This window comes from Vespa mandarinia, chromosome 1 (genome assembly GCF_050613455.1).
Source record: "Vespa mandarinia isolate Hongniang chromosome 1, ASM5061345v1, whole genome shotgun sequence".
Lineage (NCBI taxonomy): Eukaryota > Metazoa > Arthropoda > Insecta > Hymenoptera > Vespidae > Vespa > Vespa mandarinia.
This window is the reverse complement of record NC_140810.1, coordinates 6,326,612-6,345,000: the sequence shown is the minus strand read 5'-3', so window position 1 is coordinate 6,345,000 and position 18,389 is coordinate 6,326,612. Positions and strand designations below refer to the sequence as shown.

Here is an 18,389-nt window from a genome sequence, read left to right as displayed (position 1 = left end):
AAAGATATAGTATCGTTTGAAAATATATACAAAAACATATATAAGTATTAAATCATTTCTGTTATCTTTCAGTTATTACTATTACTACTACTAATATTACTACTACTACTACTTACTACTACTACTAATAATAATAATAATAATAATAATAATAATAATTATTATTATTATTATTATTATATATATATGTAATATATATTTAAAATAATAATAATAATAATAATAATTATTATTATTATTATTATTATATATATATGTAATATATATATATAATTTTCATATAATATACATTTAAACATATAATACACATGCACACATAGATATATATATTTAAATGTTAGATTAGAGGCAACTGCAGTCCCACTACAACCACGGAACTGTGTAGATGCATTTTATCTGTGTCAATGGGTATTTTTCATATACATGTATACATACATTCGTATATATTATATTATGAATTGGTTAGTGAAGAATATATGTAATAATAATAGTTATGTGATTACTACAACAAAAACAATAACGTATCTATAAGACGAGTTATTTTTCTTCACTACTACATATAATACTATAATGTGTAGAAGTGTAGTAAAAACATTTTTGCTTGGATCACATCGAGTGGGCATCACACACAAATACATACACACATAAAAACACAAATTATGTGTATACATTAAATATCCTTGATTCATTCTTCGATCGACTTAAATAGAAATTATGAATAAAATAAAATAAAATTTTTTTTATATGTATTCTTATTATCAAAATTTTATTTATCATCATATTAACGAAATTTCTGTTTCATTAGATTTCTTTTTATATCTGTTATATACTAACAAAAAAATGTATAAATGTATATATTTTTTGCATATATTTTTATTGTAAAGATTCTTCAAAGATTTTCTAGTTTCTTCATTGAATTAAAAATAGAAAGATATAAAAAGAAATAACGTTATCTCTTTTAGTTATGTCTTATCATTTTATGATCTTCTGTTCAAATAATTTTTCTTTCTTTCTTGTTGTTGTTCGTTTATTGTATTACTTTGCAAATTCATTAAGATCTTTCTTGGAATAGCGTCGCAAAATCCGAATCGTTGACTATTCTTATCAGAATAACGCAACGAAGAGTTATAAACAAATAAACGATATCGTAATAATTTTGATTTAATTGTTTATACAATGGAACCTTCACTTTTGTGCGTTAATTCGGAACGAAAACATCGAAAAAAAAAATATGGAAAAATCCTGATAAATGATATTTATGATATTATGATAAATATTTTTTCGGCGTCGATAAATTATATTGAATTAATCAAAATCACTGATCGTAAATTATATTACACGAAATTTTATTATTATCACAATTTATTTTTTTAATTAAATATCAATATCATCTGCAACTATTTGACGACTAATTTCAATATAAACAGAATTGCACTATGATCGAATAAATATGATAATTTAAATTCAACAATAATATTGTTGTTTACTCTCTAATATTATCATTTATATTTATATGGACGATAATATAGTAATATTGCGTTTATATTTATTTAATAGACCAAGTGATGTGATATCTTTGTAGATACACCGATATCATTTGAAAATATTAAAATGATAGGTCGTTTGCTCCCGATCGATTAATTTTTTTTTAACATTGACCAAGTTCTCATTATTACTGCGCAACTTTGACGTAAAACAACGAGCGGACTTATTGCTAAACGTCTAAATCATCGGCGATATCGTGACAGTCTTAATTTAAAGTCTACCAGCAAGGAATCTTCTTATTCTTCTTTCCTCTTCTTCTATCTTTCTGTGTCACTACATATATACACACAAATACGTAAATACATATACACATGCACACGAATGCACCAATGCATTGAGTTATATCCATCTCGCTATGCACTTTTCAGTCTCACTGCATTTCTACGTGCACTCGCGTCTTATCTCTCGAGTCTTTATTTTTTTCCTCGATTTTTTTATCGATTTTCTCTCTCTCTCTTTCTCTCTCTCTCTCTCTCTCTCTCTCTCTCTATCTCTATCTCTATCTCTTTTTTTCTCTCTTATTATATTTTCGATCGATAAGAAACAAAAGCTAAAAGGAAGTTATGCATAATAAAATTTTATAATCTTTGAAAGAATGAATTGTTTTTAACAACAATAGTTTTGTTTATTTAATAGACCGATGTTTCGTACCGTTACAGAAACGACATTTGAAGATTCTTCGAGGTATGTTCTCTCAATGTAAACTTAAATCTCTGCAGATAAAGAATATTTCTGAAATGATTACATTTTTTTTCTTATCAAGATAAATAAACATTAAGATGTATACTTTATTAAGTAAACATATTATCATTAATTTCGTTTGTCGCAGTTATGAACAATGATAAACAACTAGAATAAGAATAAAAAATCTACTTAAATAGATATCTTCTTATAATGTATTAGAATAACGATAAAATAATTTAATAATTCGATATAGTAGGAAAGTTAGAGAACGTCGAAAATTAGACGGAAGTTCGTTCACTTTGATTTGATTTTATGCATTTGGTACAGTTGCCTGACAAATTACACAATCTGTTACAATTTCTTCCTTGTAAGAATACAATATAATTTTAAAATAAGGAAAAAAAGAAATTAAAATTTTTAATTCTTAATTAAAATAGAACAAAAATTTATGATTAATTGCGATAGAAAAAAAATATTTATTTCAAAATAATAAAAGAAATATAACATCAAATGAAAAACATATTCAAATAGATAAGAGTTATCGATCGACCAATGCATTTTTCTATTCAAATTTATCTAAGTTATTTAAGCTTTCTCCTTTCGCTACATATCGATGATCATTAAATTCATTACGATCAGAGATATTGTGCCAGCAAATAATATTTGCGAAGCGGACGAACAGATAGGAGCCATTTAAATGAATGATAGAGGGAGGGTTACATTATCACTTCGCATTAGCTGGCCACAGTTTCGCAACGCTTCGCTCTTTCTCTCTCTGGAGGAATTAAAATTTTGGTTGAATGATTAGAAAATTGCGTTCTTTAACAAAAAAAATATATATGTAGTAAAATATATATATATATATATATATATATATATATATATATATATATAAAGAAGTAAAAAAATTCATAACAATTTTTTCATTGTAATACATCTTTTCGTGTTCTCTGTGTGTGTGTGTGTGTGTATGCATGTATGTATGTATGTATGTATGTATGTATGTATGTATGTATGTATGTATGTATGCATGCATGTATGTATGTATGTATGTATGTATGTATGTATGTATGTATGTATGTATGTATGTATGTGCATAAAAGATAATTTTAATATAATTTTCACTAACATTCAATCACATTAAAAGGAAAGAATAATTATCGTACACCATTTATTGCCCCTTTCGATTCTCTTAGTCTCTGACTACTTAATAGTCGTCGTAGCTCGTATTAGAATCGTCACGCGACACACACGCGAGTCGAGTTTTAAATGAAAACAATAAAAAGGCGTAGAGATCTATACATAGATACATATGTGTATATATATATATATATATATACCTATATAAACAGAGTGCGAATCACGCACGAGAAATGTCTCTAATTTACGACGCATTCGTACGCGTTTACGATTAATATTTACGAATGATAACTTGATCTAAGATGTAAGTTTATTTTCTAATATTGATAAATAAAATCGTTTTCGTTTAAGTCAGATCAAAGAGTCCTTTTCTGACTTAATTTTAACTAAAATTTTGACTTTTAATGTCTTTTGATTTTTTTTAATTTGTGCAACACGTAAGAACATATATTTATGCAATCATGATTAATTGTACGATTTATCTCTCGCCGAAAGCTTTAATTTTTATTACGTCTTGCAAATTAGATCCTTTAACATTCCAAATCATGATCGTTAATTTAATGTTCAATCAAGAGGTATGAAAACAGAGAATAACATTAATTTGCATAACACAATGTTATGATTAAATACGTGTTAAATTATTGGCATTAGCCTCTATAACGTAGATGCTTTAAAAAATTCGAATTTTTTTATTTCTTGATATGAAATATTTATTGATTGATAAAGTGATATCTCTAAATATTTTAATTAAACAAATTGAAATAACCAGCCGATAATATCTTCCATAATATTTTATAGAAAAAATATTCACTACAATATTTTGTAGATTGAACGTCGTATATCGTATATTTACGTATATCTGCAATAAACTCTACAATAAGGTTTATCAAACGATTTTATATTTCCAACCTAATTATAAAATAATTAGGTTATTCTTTTACTTAAGAGAGCAATAATAGATTTTCCAAAAAGATTCACCCAATTAGAAAACTTTGAAATTCTTAATTAACTAAATTTGTTGTCCTCAGAATCTTCTCTTTTATCTGACATTAAAATGAAACGCTTAAGAAATAGAAAGAGAAGCAGAAAGAGCAAAAGAGAGAAAGAGAGAGAGAGAGAGAGAGAGAGAGAGAGTAGATGAGGGTTGTAAGAATCTTAGAAAAATAGGTTTATAGAGTAGAGTACCTCTGATCAGCCGGTCGAACGATCAAAGAAACATAGGAAAAGGACGATTTGCTTTCAGAAAAGCGGAAGAGCGACGAACGGGCTTTGCTTACGTTGGAACTGAGGAACGAAGAGGAGAAAGAGGAGGAAGAGAAGGAGGAGAAGAAGGTGGTAGTGGAGGTGGTGGTGGTGGTGGGTGTCGGCAGCCACCGAGACAACGTCATCGAAGATGATGCAGGAGAGAATCAGAAGAGTGTCGGTCTTCTCCGGTAATGGTTGATTTGTAGAAGCCGCTTACGTATAAAAAGAAATGCACGCGTTTTTTGATCATTGTGCGAACAGGACAGCTCAGCTCTTGACTAGGCACCAATCGGAAATCGACTTTGTCTTAACTCGAGATCCTTAGCGCGTACGCGCGCGCAACTCTCGATCCTTCAAGTTCGATTTTTTCTTATATATATATATATAAATATATCTATATATATATGCACACACATATATATATACGTATCTTTGCATATATCTGACACGTGGAAGCAGTGCAACAACGACAACGACGACGAAAAAGAGAAAAAGGAAGAGGAAGAAAAAGAAGAAGAGGAAGAGGAAAAGGAAAAGGAAGAAGAAGAAGAAGAAGAAGAAGAAGAAAGACGAGGACGACCTCGACAGACGACACTTTGATTCACCAAGCATAAAGCTCAGCCAGCCGCGTATTACACGTCATGAGATATCGCGAGTGAGAAAAAGCAAAAATGACCGAAGTGACCTTCCTTTCTCCTAATTAAAGCAGCCGGTGAGTTTACGTTGGAATTAGAATTACTTGTGTTTGTTCTTTTTTTTTTGTTTTCCTTTTTTCTTTTTGATAAGTGTGAAGTGCATTCTCAGATACGGCATCTCGCAACTCATTAGTGAGATCGATCTAAGAAGAGATTAATTTTTTATTTGATGAATTTCGAATTCTCTACGAGATGTTTCCTTTGATCTTACGTATTGAAATTATCATGGTGGGTATCATCGATAGAAATAAATAAAATAGAAGATAGTGGATTATGGGAGAATGAGCATCGATCGACGTTTGTTCGTAGATCGTCGTCTCAAAGCAAGAAGTAGAAGAAGAAGAAGAAGAAGATACATTCGTTCTTGCGTAGAAGAGTGTCTCGAAAGTAGACGAGACCGAGCACTGATCAGACGTGATAGCTAACAGCGTTCGGAGCTTCCCACGGGTTTTTTAATTCTTGATAAAAGAGTATAAAAGTTTGATTTTTCTTAGAATTCGAAATGAGAGATAAAAGGCAAGAGAGATTTCGAAGGAATTTGAAGTTTTTTCTAAATTCGAGACGTTCCCTCGACTTTTTTACAGCGAGTGCTTTAAAAAAAAGCTGAAAAAAGTATTTCCTTCTCGATAGAGAAGATATCGTAGAAAAAAAAAGAAAGAAAAAAAAGATAGAAGGGAGAGAGAGAGAGAGAGAAAGAGAGAGAGAGAGAGAGAGAGAGAGAGAGAGAGAGACAAGAAAAACGAAAATTGTTCGAATCGTGTGGCCATCTTCGGTATGAGGATGAGCTACGGCGGTCATGCCGTGTAATTCGAAGGGACACCACGTGAACCACGTCTCATCGTGCCGAGCTATCCTCGCCGTTGTCCACGTCGTCGTCGTCGTCGTCATCGTCACACTGACGCTGTTGAAGCGCGACGGAGTGCCAGCAGCGTTGGAAAGATGAGCTCGATCGACTTCGACGAGGTGCTTTTACACGTGGGAGAGAAGGGCCGATATCAAAACATCATGTATTATCTCCTATGTATACCTGCAACTCTTCCGGCTGCTTTCCTGGCCTTCTCGCAAGTAAGTACCCTCATTTAGAACTTCCTTTTTATTTTATATTTATCATTTCGTTTAATAATCGAACGAACAAATTGGATTATCTTGATCCACACAAAATTTGTTCGATTAATTCCTTTATTTTTTTTTTCTTTTTCTTTTCTTTTTCTTTTCTTTTTCTTTTCTTTTTTTATTCTCCGCCAGAAGATCTTTATATATTGTTTCTATATAAAGTAAATTTGTTTTATACTTTAATATAAAGCGATCATGCAAACATGATATATAAAATGTCAGGTTTAAATTTTCTTATATCTCATTTTTATATTTCTTTATTTCATGAAATGAGTATTGAAACTTTTATTAATCAATGATGATATCTTTCTTTCTTTTCAATTTAACTCCGACCGATTTTACCGTCGCCTGTCGAACAATATCTGATTTGCCCTCAATCAATCCAACCGTTAATATTCAAGCTTGATATTATTAGTGTTTTTACGTAAGCAATGTTAAATATCCTAATCTACGTCGAAGGAAATTCTTCCAGGCTAAATATAGTTCGATATATCGAATAGACCATATCGATCACATGCGTCTACGTTGTATATACAGTTGTATATGTTCTAGTTTGTGTACTAGCTGAAAAATATACTTATATTTTTCCTTAAATTTCAGCCGAAAATTCGCAACTATATCATTTCTTATTATTTTTTGTATATAAGCCAATCGTAATAAAAAAATATATAGATATAAAAAAATTGTTGATAACAATATTCGTCGTAAATCATATTTCCATTTACATTTCGCAAATTATTTATTTTAATTTTATTTTCGATAATGTTTGCAGATTCGATCGTTTCTCGATTAATCTTTAAATAACGATGTACACATTTTTTATTGAACAAAAAAGGACAAAGAGTATTTTATTATTATATTTAAGAAATATGAAATTACGTTATCTTCCTAAATAAAATGATGTTTTTTTAAATTGTCAAATGTAAAAAAATCATCAGAGATTTTTCAGAAAATTTTCCTCATTATTTTGCTTGTCTTTGAGTATAATGAACAATGAATAAACAACAAAAAGAAGAAAACTTGCAAACGCGAATAACCTTTTTCCAATAGTCGTTACTCAAGCGCAAATCTCATTGCTCGAGACACAAACTAGAATTAGAATCGTCTCATCGATGCATACGATATTTGAAACGTGCCGGCGAATGCTAATATTTTTTTTAGTAGCAATATTTATTTGCACAGCTGCATCAGACGTTGCACGCTTTCAAAGAGCTTCATCGATCAGTCGCATGAGACTAAGAGATATAATCGTTTCGTTTAATAAACTATCCTGTGTGAGAGACTTATCTATTTATCTCTTGAACAGTTCTACTTCCTTTGAATTCGTAAAGATCAAAGATTCACGTGGAAAAAATTCAAAATAAGAATATATGGGATGATTGCAACGTATAGAGGATAAACAAATTATTTTTAACGAATATATAGTATGTACAAAATAGTTGTAGATATTACATAATATTTTTGAAAGATTATGATTGAAGATCGTAATAAACGATTAAAGTTAATGATTAGAATCATTTGAAAAAATAACATCGTTAACTAGAATTAGAAAAATTCTTTTAAATATTTCTAAATAGGTGTTCGTGAGTGCCTCGCCAGAACATTGGTGTAAAATACCTGAATTGGAGAACTTGACGGGTCTGATGACCTTGGAAGAGAAGAAAGCTCTATCTTTGCCATACTCTATGAAGTCGGACGGTAGGAGAGTTTATTCAAAATGTCAAATGTACGACGTCAATTATACAGAGATCATCGAATCGTGGTTGCGACGTGGGATATCGCAAAATTCTAGCAACACGATGGACTCGCATTCGACCACGTCACCTTCCTCAACATCTTCCTTTCATCCCACGAACCGATTACCACCACCTCCTGTCAGTGATCCTTATTGGCCAGTCAACAAATGCCAACACGGTTGGATTTATGATAACAAGGATTATGACAGCACCCTCGTCACAGAGGTAAACTTGACTTTCTCTCTTTTATTAGAAATTTCTTTTGGTTCCTTTTTTGATTTCATGGCATGTAAATTTTACAAATGACATCCTTTTTAATCAAAGTATGAATAAGTTTTCTCTGAAACCGTCAGTAATTTTCCTTTCCAGGTAACATTTATATCTTCTGAGTAAGCGTAATACTAAGTAATCCCGATTAACGACTACTAACGAGTTAATCCGAAGAATAATTTATTAATTGAGTAGTCAACCCTTTTAGATTATGGTCATTAGACCATTAATTATTAAATGATTGTCGTTATATTTTATGAAGGTACATCATGGTAAATATAAAATTGTGAGATGAAGTTGGTTGACTGCTTCTTACTTGGTTTCTCGTCGTTGGTCAGTCATGCTATTTGCATAATACTCCTACCACGTCTTGGTAATTGTCAACGTCAAATTTCTTCGCCGTAGAGCATCGGGTTTCACGACCTACTTTGCCTTGGCCTTTGGCCTCATTGTACTTTATTTCTCTTGTGAACATCGTTGAACATCTTTTTGAATATTCGTAAATTATCGATAAATTATTTCACCTTAACTTGATCGAATAATAATTAAACAAATTAATTAATCATAATGATATACTAAAATCATATGATTAAAATCTTCTGTTTATCAAACAAATATTTTTATTTTCTTCAACTTTATATCATGAGAAAGGAACAAATAAGCTCGTTGAAATGAAAAAATTTATGCAATTAAAATTTGTAAAATTAATTCAGGCTTCTCCTATCTCGAACGAAATATTAAAATTTAAATAAGAAATAATAATAAAACTTAAAAGAGAAGAAAACTTAAAAGAAACCTTAAAAAGAAAACTTAAAAGTGGGTCTCATCACATTTCGTGCATTTAAATACGTAGATACATTTTGAGAAACTCCATGCTTAAGAAAAGTTCGCGGTCACGTGGCCATATCTCATAAGTGTCTATTAACGCGGTTATTAAGTTGTCACAATTAGACAACACACGGTGGCTACAAGCTATTAGCGCAACAAGAAATATAACTCGCGGGGTCGAGGATCTACGACTGTTCTCCTTTTCTCTTTCTCTCTCTCTCTCTCTCTCTCTCTCTCTCTCTCTCTCTCTCTTCCTCTCTTTTTCTCACTTTACTACATTTTTTGCTGCGTGATCGCGAAAACTCGAGAGATAAAGATATTTTCTAAATGTCAAGATGGAATCAATTATTCCAACTGCACCGTTCTCATATTCGCATCGTTCAAAAACGCGTAAAATTGAAAAATACAAAACATCATTGCACATATAATCCAAATTTATACACTTTATATTCTAATTAATATATTACTTTTCCACAATACGTTTTTCATAAAATTCTATATGAACAATTCACGAAACAATATAAAAATATAATTATCAATGTATGTACTAAACAATGAGTAAGTAATAACTTTTAAATGTTATTTAACACAGTTTAAAGATTCAAAGAATAAGTATTCTAATATCGACATTAAAAACAAATATGTTATTGGGCATTAATAAGAGCGAAAAAGAGAAAGTCACAGAGATAGAGTCAGATCGATGTAAAATTCAACAGGTGGTCAATGACATCCACGAATGCACAAATGATACTTAGAAGAAGTAACGTCTAACGTTAGCTTACGTTGAAGATGGAATGTCTCGTTGATTATAAATATGAATGAAAAGCAATGAAAAGGAAATTTCTAAAGAAAAATGAAAGATAGAAAGAAAGAGAAAGAATGTCAACAGGTGAACAAGGTTGATGAGCAACAGAGTGACTGGCCGATAGGTTGCAGCTCTGGTGGCGTCAGCAATTGCCGACCAATTTACCTACCCCCGCATCCGGTCATGTGATATGTAACATCAAACGCCTCGCACAACGCTGCTTACTACTCTCTGCCTATGTCGAGGGTATATGTCCCCACATATTTCGCGTGATACTGCTTTGCCATAGCAGCCAGACTGCTAGACGCCAATTTTAAACTTTCGTTAGATACTCCTTTTCGTAGAAATAACAACTGATAATTTAACATTCGTCTTTAAATTATTACAATGAAAATTATTTTTCCATATCTTTTTTCTATTGCAATATAATTATTAAATAAAAAAGAAAAATATTAATTCTTATTGACAACAATTTGGGACGGGAAGGGGGATGTACTATATATATATTATTTATATAATGATATGCTTTACATGAGAAAAAGAGAATATCCTTCAGAAACATTGATAAAAATCTTAATTTTTTTTTAATTAAACGAATGCACATTTAATTTTTACATTTAATGAACGAAGATTAAAAAACATTTGTTAATTGTTCTATTATATAGATCGAATATATCCATGTTGATGAATGAAATTCGAAGGAACGTTTTTTCTTTCTTTTTTAAATGGATCGTTTAAAAAAAAATGGGGCCGTTTGTTCCAGTTCGTGGTAGGTGAATTTGCTAGCGCTAACTCCTACCGGCTCTAGCAATGCAGAGGGTATATTACCGCGTATTTACACGCTCCGGATTTACGCAGACACATGACGCAAAGAGCCATCGAGGCAAATCCTGTCCTTCCGTTTTCCGTTCTTCATCGCTCTCACTTTCTACCGTACAAAGTGCTTCGTGATACGTTAACCACCCCTTCGTAACGTTAAACGCATCGCTTTCTTCCTTCCCGCATTGGAAAACGATCGAAACGAAACGTTAATCATCTTAATTAATAACGATCAACTTGACTCGTTCGTCAATCCTTTCGAGGTACGAAAAAAAAATGACCAAGGTGCAATTGATCGGTTTAAGTCTAATTGTAAGTTAAGATCGGTTACGAAATCCAATAAAATATCGTTTGCGAGAAACGACGAGTTGTGCAACAATTTACACTTTTCTACATTCCAACCATTTTATTAACGTACATACGTGATTGTGCTGATTGAAACCAATTTGACGAATGCTTATACTTTAAACAATTTTTGCACGAAATTACTCGTAACGATTAATCATTGTTATGAGTTCTTAACTTAATTAGTTTTTAATAATTGTGATTTAATATTTATATTTTTCGAATCAATATTAATTTTGTTATATTTCTTAAAAACTTATAGAATATTTAAAGGTATGTAGAAAGAACTTGTAAGTCATCATTTAGAAGTCGTCATTCGGTGAGTTTACCGGCCACATGTCGACACACGGAAAAGACAATGACCCTTTCCGCAGTGTCATGCTGGCTGAAGTAGTTAAAGCGAACCTCCTAAATCGAGTACAATAATAAATCATCGGATCGGAAGCAATGCTCAGAGGCAGACCAGCCCACACGAAATGTCATTTTGACGTATCGGTCATCCTTGTTCTTTCTTCTCTCTTTCTCTCTTCCTTTCTAATCTTTTTCGATGTCTTAGAATGTAGAATAACTTAGAAGTGAACTTCATTTTCTGAGAATTTTACGTGGAATTCATATTACCTATACAGAGTATTATGAGTAGTTTAATCGCAAACATTGCGGACATCGAACAAAATAAATATACGTAATATTTTGAAAGTATCGATCATGATCAATACGTAATCTATAGAGACGCATTTTCATGGGGATCGCCTTATGATATACCTACTCGCGGTCAAATCAATAAAATTTTCGAAGTATGTCAGGGTGATAAAATCTACGTGTGTGCATCATATCCCATCGTCCTTTACGTGTACTCGCGTACGTTGCCCTTGACAATAATTCAATAGCATATTATTATACGCGAGTGCTCCTGTCTTCCCGACGCAATTTACCTTTTGCGTTTCACGCAGACATTAAAAGTCCGTGAGTGGCAATTTGCTTAAATCAAAGTTCGTGTTAAACCCATTAACGCCCACCGGGAAACTTTATTTGCTGGGGTCTAATAGACACTCAATTAAGATTTGGCTTATTTGAATATGTTTACCGACGAATAAAATGATATTTCTTTGCTTGAATGTGCGAATGCAGAAAAGAGTATGTTATATTTCATGAACAACGTTGATCGTCCTTCTTGGATTATAAGAGAGGACAAAATTTTCTTTCTCTTTCTTATAGAAATGTTATCCGATAATAGAGATCATATTTTTGTTATAATAAAAAAATCTCTTTAACACTTGAAGGGCCATACTTGAGATAGCTTGTTCTTACTCATTGTTATTATATGTTATATATATTTATTTGATATTGTAAAATATCGTTAATACTTTGCAATTTTATATTTATCATAAGATATATTTGATATCTATACTATTAAATGTTTTCCTAAAACATGCAAAAACAAGTATCAAAATTAATACAAAGCAAAGAATCAAGCAGATTCTTGTTCATTATTATTATTCATTATTATTATTTATCATTAAATATCGTTAATATTTGATATCAATTTAATTATACTTTCTTCTAAAACATCATAAATAATACGTAGTAAAAGATCAAATAGATAGCTCGTTCTTTTTCATTATAATGATTACATATTATTATACACTATTAATATCTGATATCAAATTAATTATATATTTTCCTGAAACATATAAAATCAATTCTCAAAATTAATACAAAGCAAAGAATCAAATATCACTATACTATACATAATAATTTAATAATTTAGTTAAAGACGATAAACGAATAACTATTTAGTAAAATTTCTTTTTCATATGTCTAAAGATGTGTTAAGAAAATTAACTAAACTAATTGATAAATTAATTGACAAGAAAATATCGAAAGAGAAAGACAGAGAAAAAAAGAGAAAGAAAGTGAAAGAGAGAGAAAGATAAAGAGAGTTACGCGAAGAAATGATGGCGTGCAAACGTGCGAGCCGCGAAAGAGTCGATCGAGTTTAGCGAGAAGGACAATAGGGAGTTTTGAAAGGTCGACGGCGAGGGGTCAGCGAGGCAGCGGCCGAGGCACGTTCCTCCTGTCAACGGAGGGTGATGGACACCTCTCACTGTGGGAGCCTACCGACACAAACACACAAAGAAACACACCCACGCACACACGCATACATGGCGTCGACGACACCGCGATCATCCATCGAGCTTTCGAGCGCGCGTGCACGCGCGAGCCGAAGCAGACGCCATTGAAGAGAGGATCATCCCCACTCCACCCTCGCATCATCAACCTCTCTCTTTCTCTCTCTCTTTCTCTCTCTCCCTTTCTCTCTCTATCTCTCTCTATTTCTCTTTTGACTCTCCACGAATCGCCGCGAATCACGGCGTTACGCCGCATTGACGATCGACGAATGACGATGCGTGTGACGATCGAGTTCACACGTGTGCCTATTTCATTCTCTTTCTATACTTTGAATTTTTCTTGTTCGTTCAAGATGACTCATTTTCTTTTGTATTGTGAATATTTTTGTGCAGTAATTTGTCAATCTCATTAACAAATGTAAATATGAAAAGAAAACTACAATATATGATTGATAGCCCTTAAATAATAGAATTAGATAATAATGGTGTGTAGTGATTTTTGATTGTTTTGTATAATTTTTGACCCTTGATTTTGAATGGTTTTAGGAAAAAGTGTAATTAAGTTGATAACAATTATTAAGGATTTAATAATATATAATAATAACAATGAGCACGATAGAACAAGTTATTCATTTGATTTTTGTTTTTCACTAATTTTGACATTTGATGTTGTAAGAAAAAAATGTAATTAAATAGGTATCAAATATAATCGTACGTGACTATTTGTTTTATTATGAGAGTCTAGAAACGTTTAAATTATAACAATATTTTGTTAATTACATGGAACGTTTATAGTTATATACGTACATGCATGTTCGTATATGTTTATTGCAAATAAAAGATAACAATCCAATTAAACTAATCCAAGCTGTTGACAAAGTATGGTTAAGACATCTGTTCTACAAATTTTTGTTAAACGAATTTCTATTACAATATTTAAAGCATGAGTTGTAAAACTCATTAAAGAATATAACTGATTTACTTACTGATCCTTTCTAACCCAATCGAATATTGAACCTGCCCAATATTCCTCATACTTTAGCGAACAAGCGATCGAGCTGGTCTTATCACTTGTTTTATAGCAATAGGCTCCTGACATACGGGTGTGCTACACCATATGCAGAAGAGAAAAATTACGAAATCATAAGGGTCAATGACTCGTGTCCTCTTTGCTGTTATATTACATGCATGATAACTGGAGTCTTTGATACATAAATTTTGTAAAGTAAAAAAGAATTGATTTGCCATTAAAATCTAATCAGTAAATATATATATATACGTACAATAAAATATAGCGAATCGTTAGGTATCTAAAATATTAAAACGTAATTGATCAAACATTTGGACATAGCTGATGAGACATATCTTAGAAGAAATTAATCAGTTGATTAATATATATATTAGAGTCAGGATTTTAACAGTATCGTGCATCCACATAGCTAGACCTGGTATGCGACAACAGTTGGTGGCCTTCAACGTCAACGACATTTTTCTATGTTGGGAGCCTCTTTGGTAATGTTGTCTTTGGATGGATAGCAGACAAATGGGGTAGAAGAACAGCCTTCTTCGCCATTCTCTTCTTAGAAGTTATCTTCTCAATTGCTACAAGCTTCAGTCCTAACTATGTTATCTACACGGCGTTGAGGACGGTGAATGGCCTCTTTTTTCCTGCTATTTATCAGATACCTTTTATACTTGGTAATAAAACTAATTGTCCCTGGTATATTCTATTCAACATAATTATTATTTGATACGCCTTGTATTTCTAGCTTTAGAATTAATGGGTCCAAGATATAGGACTTTTGCTGGTATGGTGATCTGTATGTTCTTCGCTAGTGCAATGTGTCTTCTTGCACTTCTGGTAAGTTTTTAAATACAATGAAAATGAATTTTTATTGTTTATCATGTAACATAAATTATTTCTATTCTAAGTATTATTTCATGAAAAAGAAAAGATAATTAAAATCTTAACTCGTTAAATTTGATTCGAAGACAAATAATAAAATTCTTCGTAGACAAATAATAAAATCGTACAATTATTAAACAATCTCACTAAGATTTATGATCGTTTATGAACGTTTCGTTGATTAAAAATGTTTGACGAATGTAAATAAATCTTTTGAACTAAATGAATAAATCTAATGAACAAGAAAATGTTGAAACATTATTTACGTCTCCTTTTCAGGGTTACTTGTTAAGGCATTGGTACACATTGTCATTAGCAACGTCGGTACCCTTTGTACTTCTCTTCAGTTATTACTGGATCATTCCTGAATCTCCAAGATGGCTTCTAAGCAAGAATAGGATAGACGAAGCAGAGGTGATCGTTCAGCACATGGCCAAAGTCAACGGCAGAACGGTACCGTCCAACTTTCTGAGGCAAATGGAGGTAATGCCAAGATGGAAAATAAGCAAACTAAAACTCTTTAAAAATCTCCACTTGTCGATTTTAAATATCACTTCAAATAATCAATCCAAAGATCGTCAGACATTTTTCGTAGACGTTTACGATGTTTCCAGGTTGAAATAATGAAGAGACAAGGTATCTCTTGCAACGGAAAAAACACCGAAAACGTATTAGATATTGAAGCGGAAAATAGGTCGCCCCCACCTTCCGCCACACCGATGGACCTCATCAGGAATCCAAATATTAGAAAGAAATTCTTTATTCTTGCCTTCGATTGGGTAGCAAATGCTGTCGTCTATAATGGATTATCTTATAATACGACAAACCTTGGGGTCTCCGATTACCTGGCCTTCTTCATCGGTATAGATATCTTTTCTTGATAATTCGTCCTTGATATACGATCGTGCTCGTTATCACAACGACAGCGTTCTGCCTGTAAATATATTTTTATCATACATCGTTGCGGCTGATATTGCCTGCATAATGCGATAGCGTCTTCAACGACGACACACGCGTACCCGACACTTGATTGAAATGGACGCGAATTCATCTAAACGGTGAACGCACCGAGCAATGTATAAAGGGGTTCACCGAGAATCAACACTCGAACAATTCTCTGGACGCTTCGTCGTTATATACTATCATTTGTTATCAAGTAAATTTTCTTATTTAGAGATAATCAAGTATTGAGATACCCCTGCTTATCAAGTAAGATCTAACCATTTTATTTGATTATTATAAGTTATTCAATTGAAGAGTCTAATCAATTTCTATAATTGCAAAACTATTTGATGATTTAATTATAAAATAAGTAACATTGTAAATAGGAAATATAATAAAACAGTAATATAATAGTATAGAAAATATAATAAAACATTTAATATGTAGATCAAGTATCGATGGTTTCGATACAATTTTTTTTATTAAGACATTAATGTTTTAACATTTTCTTTCTTATCGAACCGTAGATCTAACTGTTTTATCTAATTAAAAAAAATTATTTAACAATAATTAATAGATCTTAATTAATAAATCTAAATAGATATATATATATATATATATATATATATATATATATATATATCTATATAAATAGAATAATAGATCTAAATTAATAGATCTGTGTAATTAAACAATTATTGTGTTGATTCATAAATAATTATTGTTAGAAGTAAAGAATCGATTACAATAATACGGCACTTATTTATGAATTAATCTAATAATTATCTAATTAATGGTATCTACTAGGCTGATAAGACTCTAATAGACAGTAAATACAAAACCATGATTAATAGGTTCAATCAATTTCGTAATACTCTGAAAATAAATGAGTAAATTCTGTAGAGATCATTAAAAAAACTGTTCAAATCGATCTTATAGGTGGTATCGTGGAGATCCCATCATACGTGATCACATGGTACGCCATGGACAGGTTGGGTAGACGATGGGTCTTATGTTTAACAATGCTCCTAGGTGGAGTTGCCTGTGTCTCTTGCATGTTCGTGCCCGAAGGTACGTCTTTCTATAGTTAGATTTAAAAACCAGATTTTCTCAATGAACACTGTACACTCGTTGACCTCTGTCACAGTAGACGCTGTTTGGGTGACAGTATGCTTGGCGATGATTGGAAAATTTGGCATCGCAGCTTCCTTCGCCGTTTTTTATGTGTTCGTTGGTGAACTTTTACCAACGGTGCTAAGGTCACAAGCGATGGGAATCGCCTCTTTCATCGCTGGTATCGGCCTACTCACTTTTCCTTACATCGTTCATCTTGCTGTCTACTCCAGAGTATTACCATTGATCATAATGGGTTCTTTGAGTGTAGCCGGTGCTCTTACGTCCGTCTTCCTTCCGGAAACACTCAACATACACTTGCCACAGACGATCGAGGAAGGTGAACTCTTCGGCGCCGATTTTAAACTTTGGTCCTGTCCAATAATACCAAAGTTAGTGTCTATTCTATCGTATGTGTTTGTGCGAATTAATTTATTTACTTAGATAAATTTTATTGTAATCATGCAACAGGATAATTGGGTATCTTGTAAGTCTCAAATATATGTCCATACATCTTGAACGTTTATAGAAATAATCGTATTTAATTTTAATCGTATAAATTCAAATAATTAATAATCTTCAGATTTAAACAATTTCGTATATCATAATCGCCCATCTAGATTATTATTTTAATTATGTAAATAATCTGTGTATGTGTATGTATTATAATTGTAGATTTTGTGACACAATCTTTTTAGTATATTTTTTAATAATACATTTAGATATAAAAAATTTAATTATACATAAGATATAAAATCAATATATTTTTTCTTCTAGGAAAGATGCAAAAAGAAAATCAGAATCTATGCCACTTAAATATCTGGTAAACGGAAAACCAGAAAGAATTTCGGCGGCAACAAAAATGGTGGAAACAGAAAAGGAAAGTCAAGAAGCGGAACTAACGAAACCGATAAAGGATGACATAGAAAAGGATAAGGATGATATAGAAAGAATATCTGAGTCGTCAAACGAAGAGATAGATCGTCTGAGAAAAATACAATGAGGACGTTTTCCTCTTTTGTTCTTTTTTTTTTTTTTGTTATTCCTAAAAGAACAAAGCTTCCTACAACTTCG

At 31.7% G+C, this 18,389-nt stretch overlaps 1 protein-coding gene across 10 annotated transcripts in view; it reads left to right on the top strand.

The window, feature by feature from the left end:
- Nucleotides 1-18,359, top strand: part of LOC118447015 (organic cation transporter 1) — a 20,125-nt gene extending 1,766 nt beyond the window's left edge. The window contains exons 2-12 of one of the 10 annotated variants that reach the window (XM_085660390.1): nucleotides 4,613-5,326; nucleotides 5,419-5,537; nucleotides 5,619-6,374; nucleotides 8,000-8,383; nucleotides 14,794-15,052; nucleotides 15,124-15,215; nucleotides 15,540-15,743; nucleotides 15,875-16,121; nucleotides 17,142-17,273; nucleotides 17,353-17,707; nucleotides 18,093-18,359. In XM_085660390.1, the coding sequence (XP_085516516.1) occupies nucleotides 6,249-6,374; nucleotides 8,000-8,383; nucleotides 14,794-15,052; nucleotides 15,124-15,215; nucleotides 15,540-15,743; nucleotides 15,875-16,121; nucleotides 17,142-17,273; nucleotides 17,353-17,707; nucleotides 18,093-18,318 (2,025 nt within the window). In that variant the 5' untranslated portion in view covers nucleotides 4,613-5,326; nucleotides 5,419-5,537; nucleotides 5,619-6,248 and the 3' untranslated portion in view covers nucleotides 18,319-18,359. Of the gene's footprint in view, nucleotides 1-315; nucleotides 462-2,181; nucleotides 2,230-4,596; nucleotides 6,375-7,999; nucleotides 8,384-14,793; nucleotides 15,053-15,123; nucleotides 15,216-15,539; nucleotides 15,744-15,874; nucleotides 16,122-17,141; nucleotides 17,274-17,352; nucleotides 17,708-18,092 lie in introns of those variants that run through there. The other 9 variants (XM_085660382.1, XM_085660391.1, XM_085660377.1 and 6 more) reach the window with 9 other exon arrangements.
- The last annotated feature ends 30 nt before the right edge of the window (nucleotides 18,360-18,389 follow it).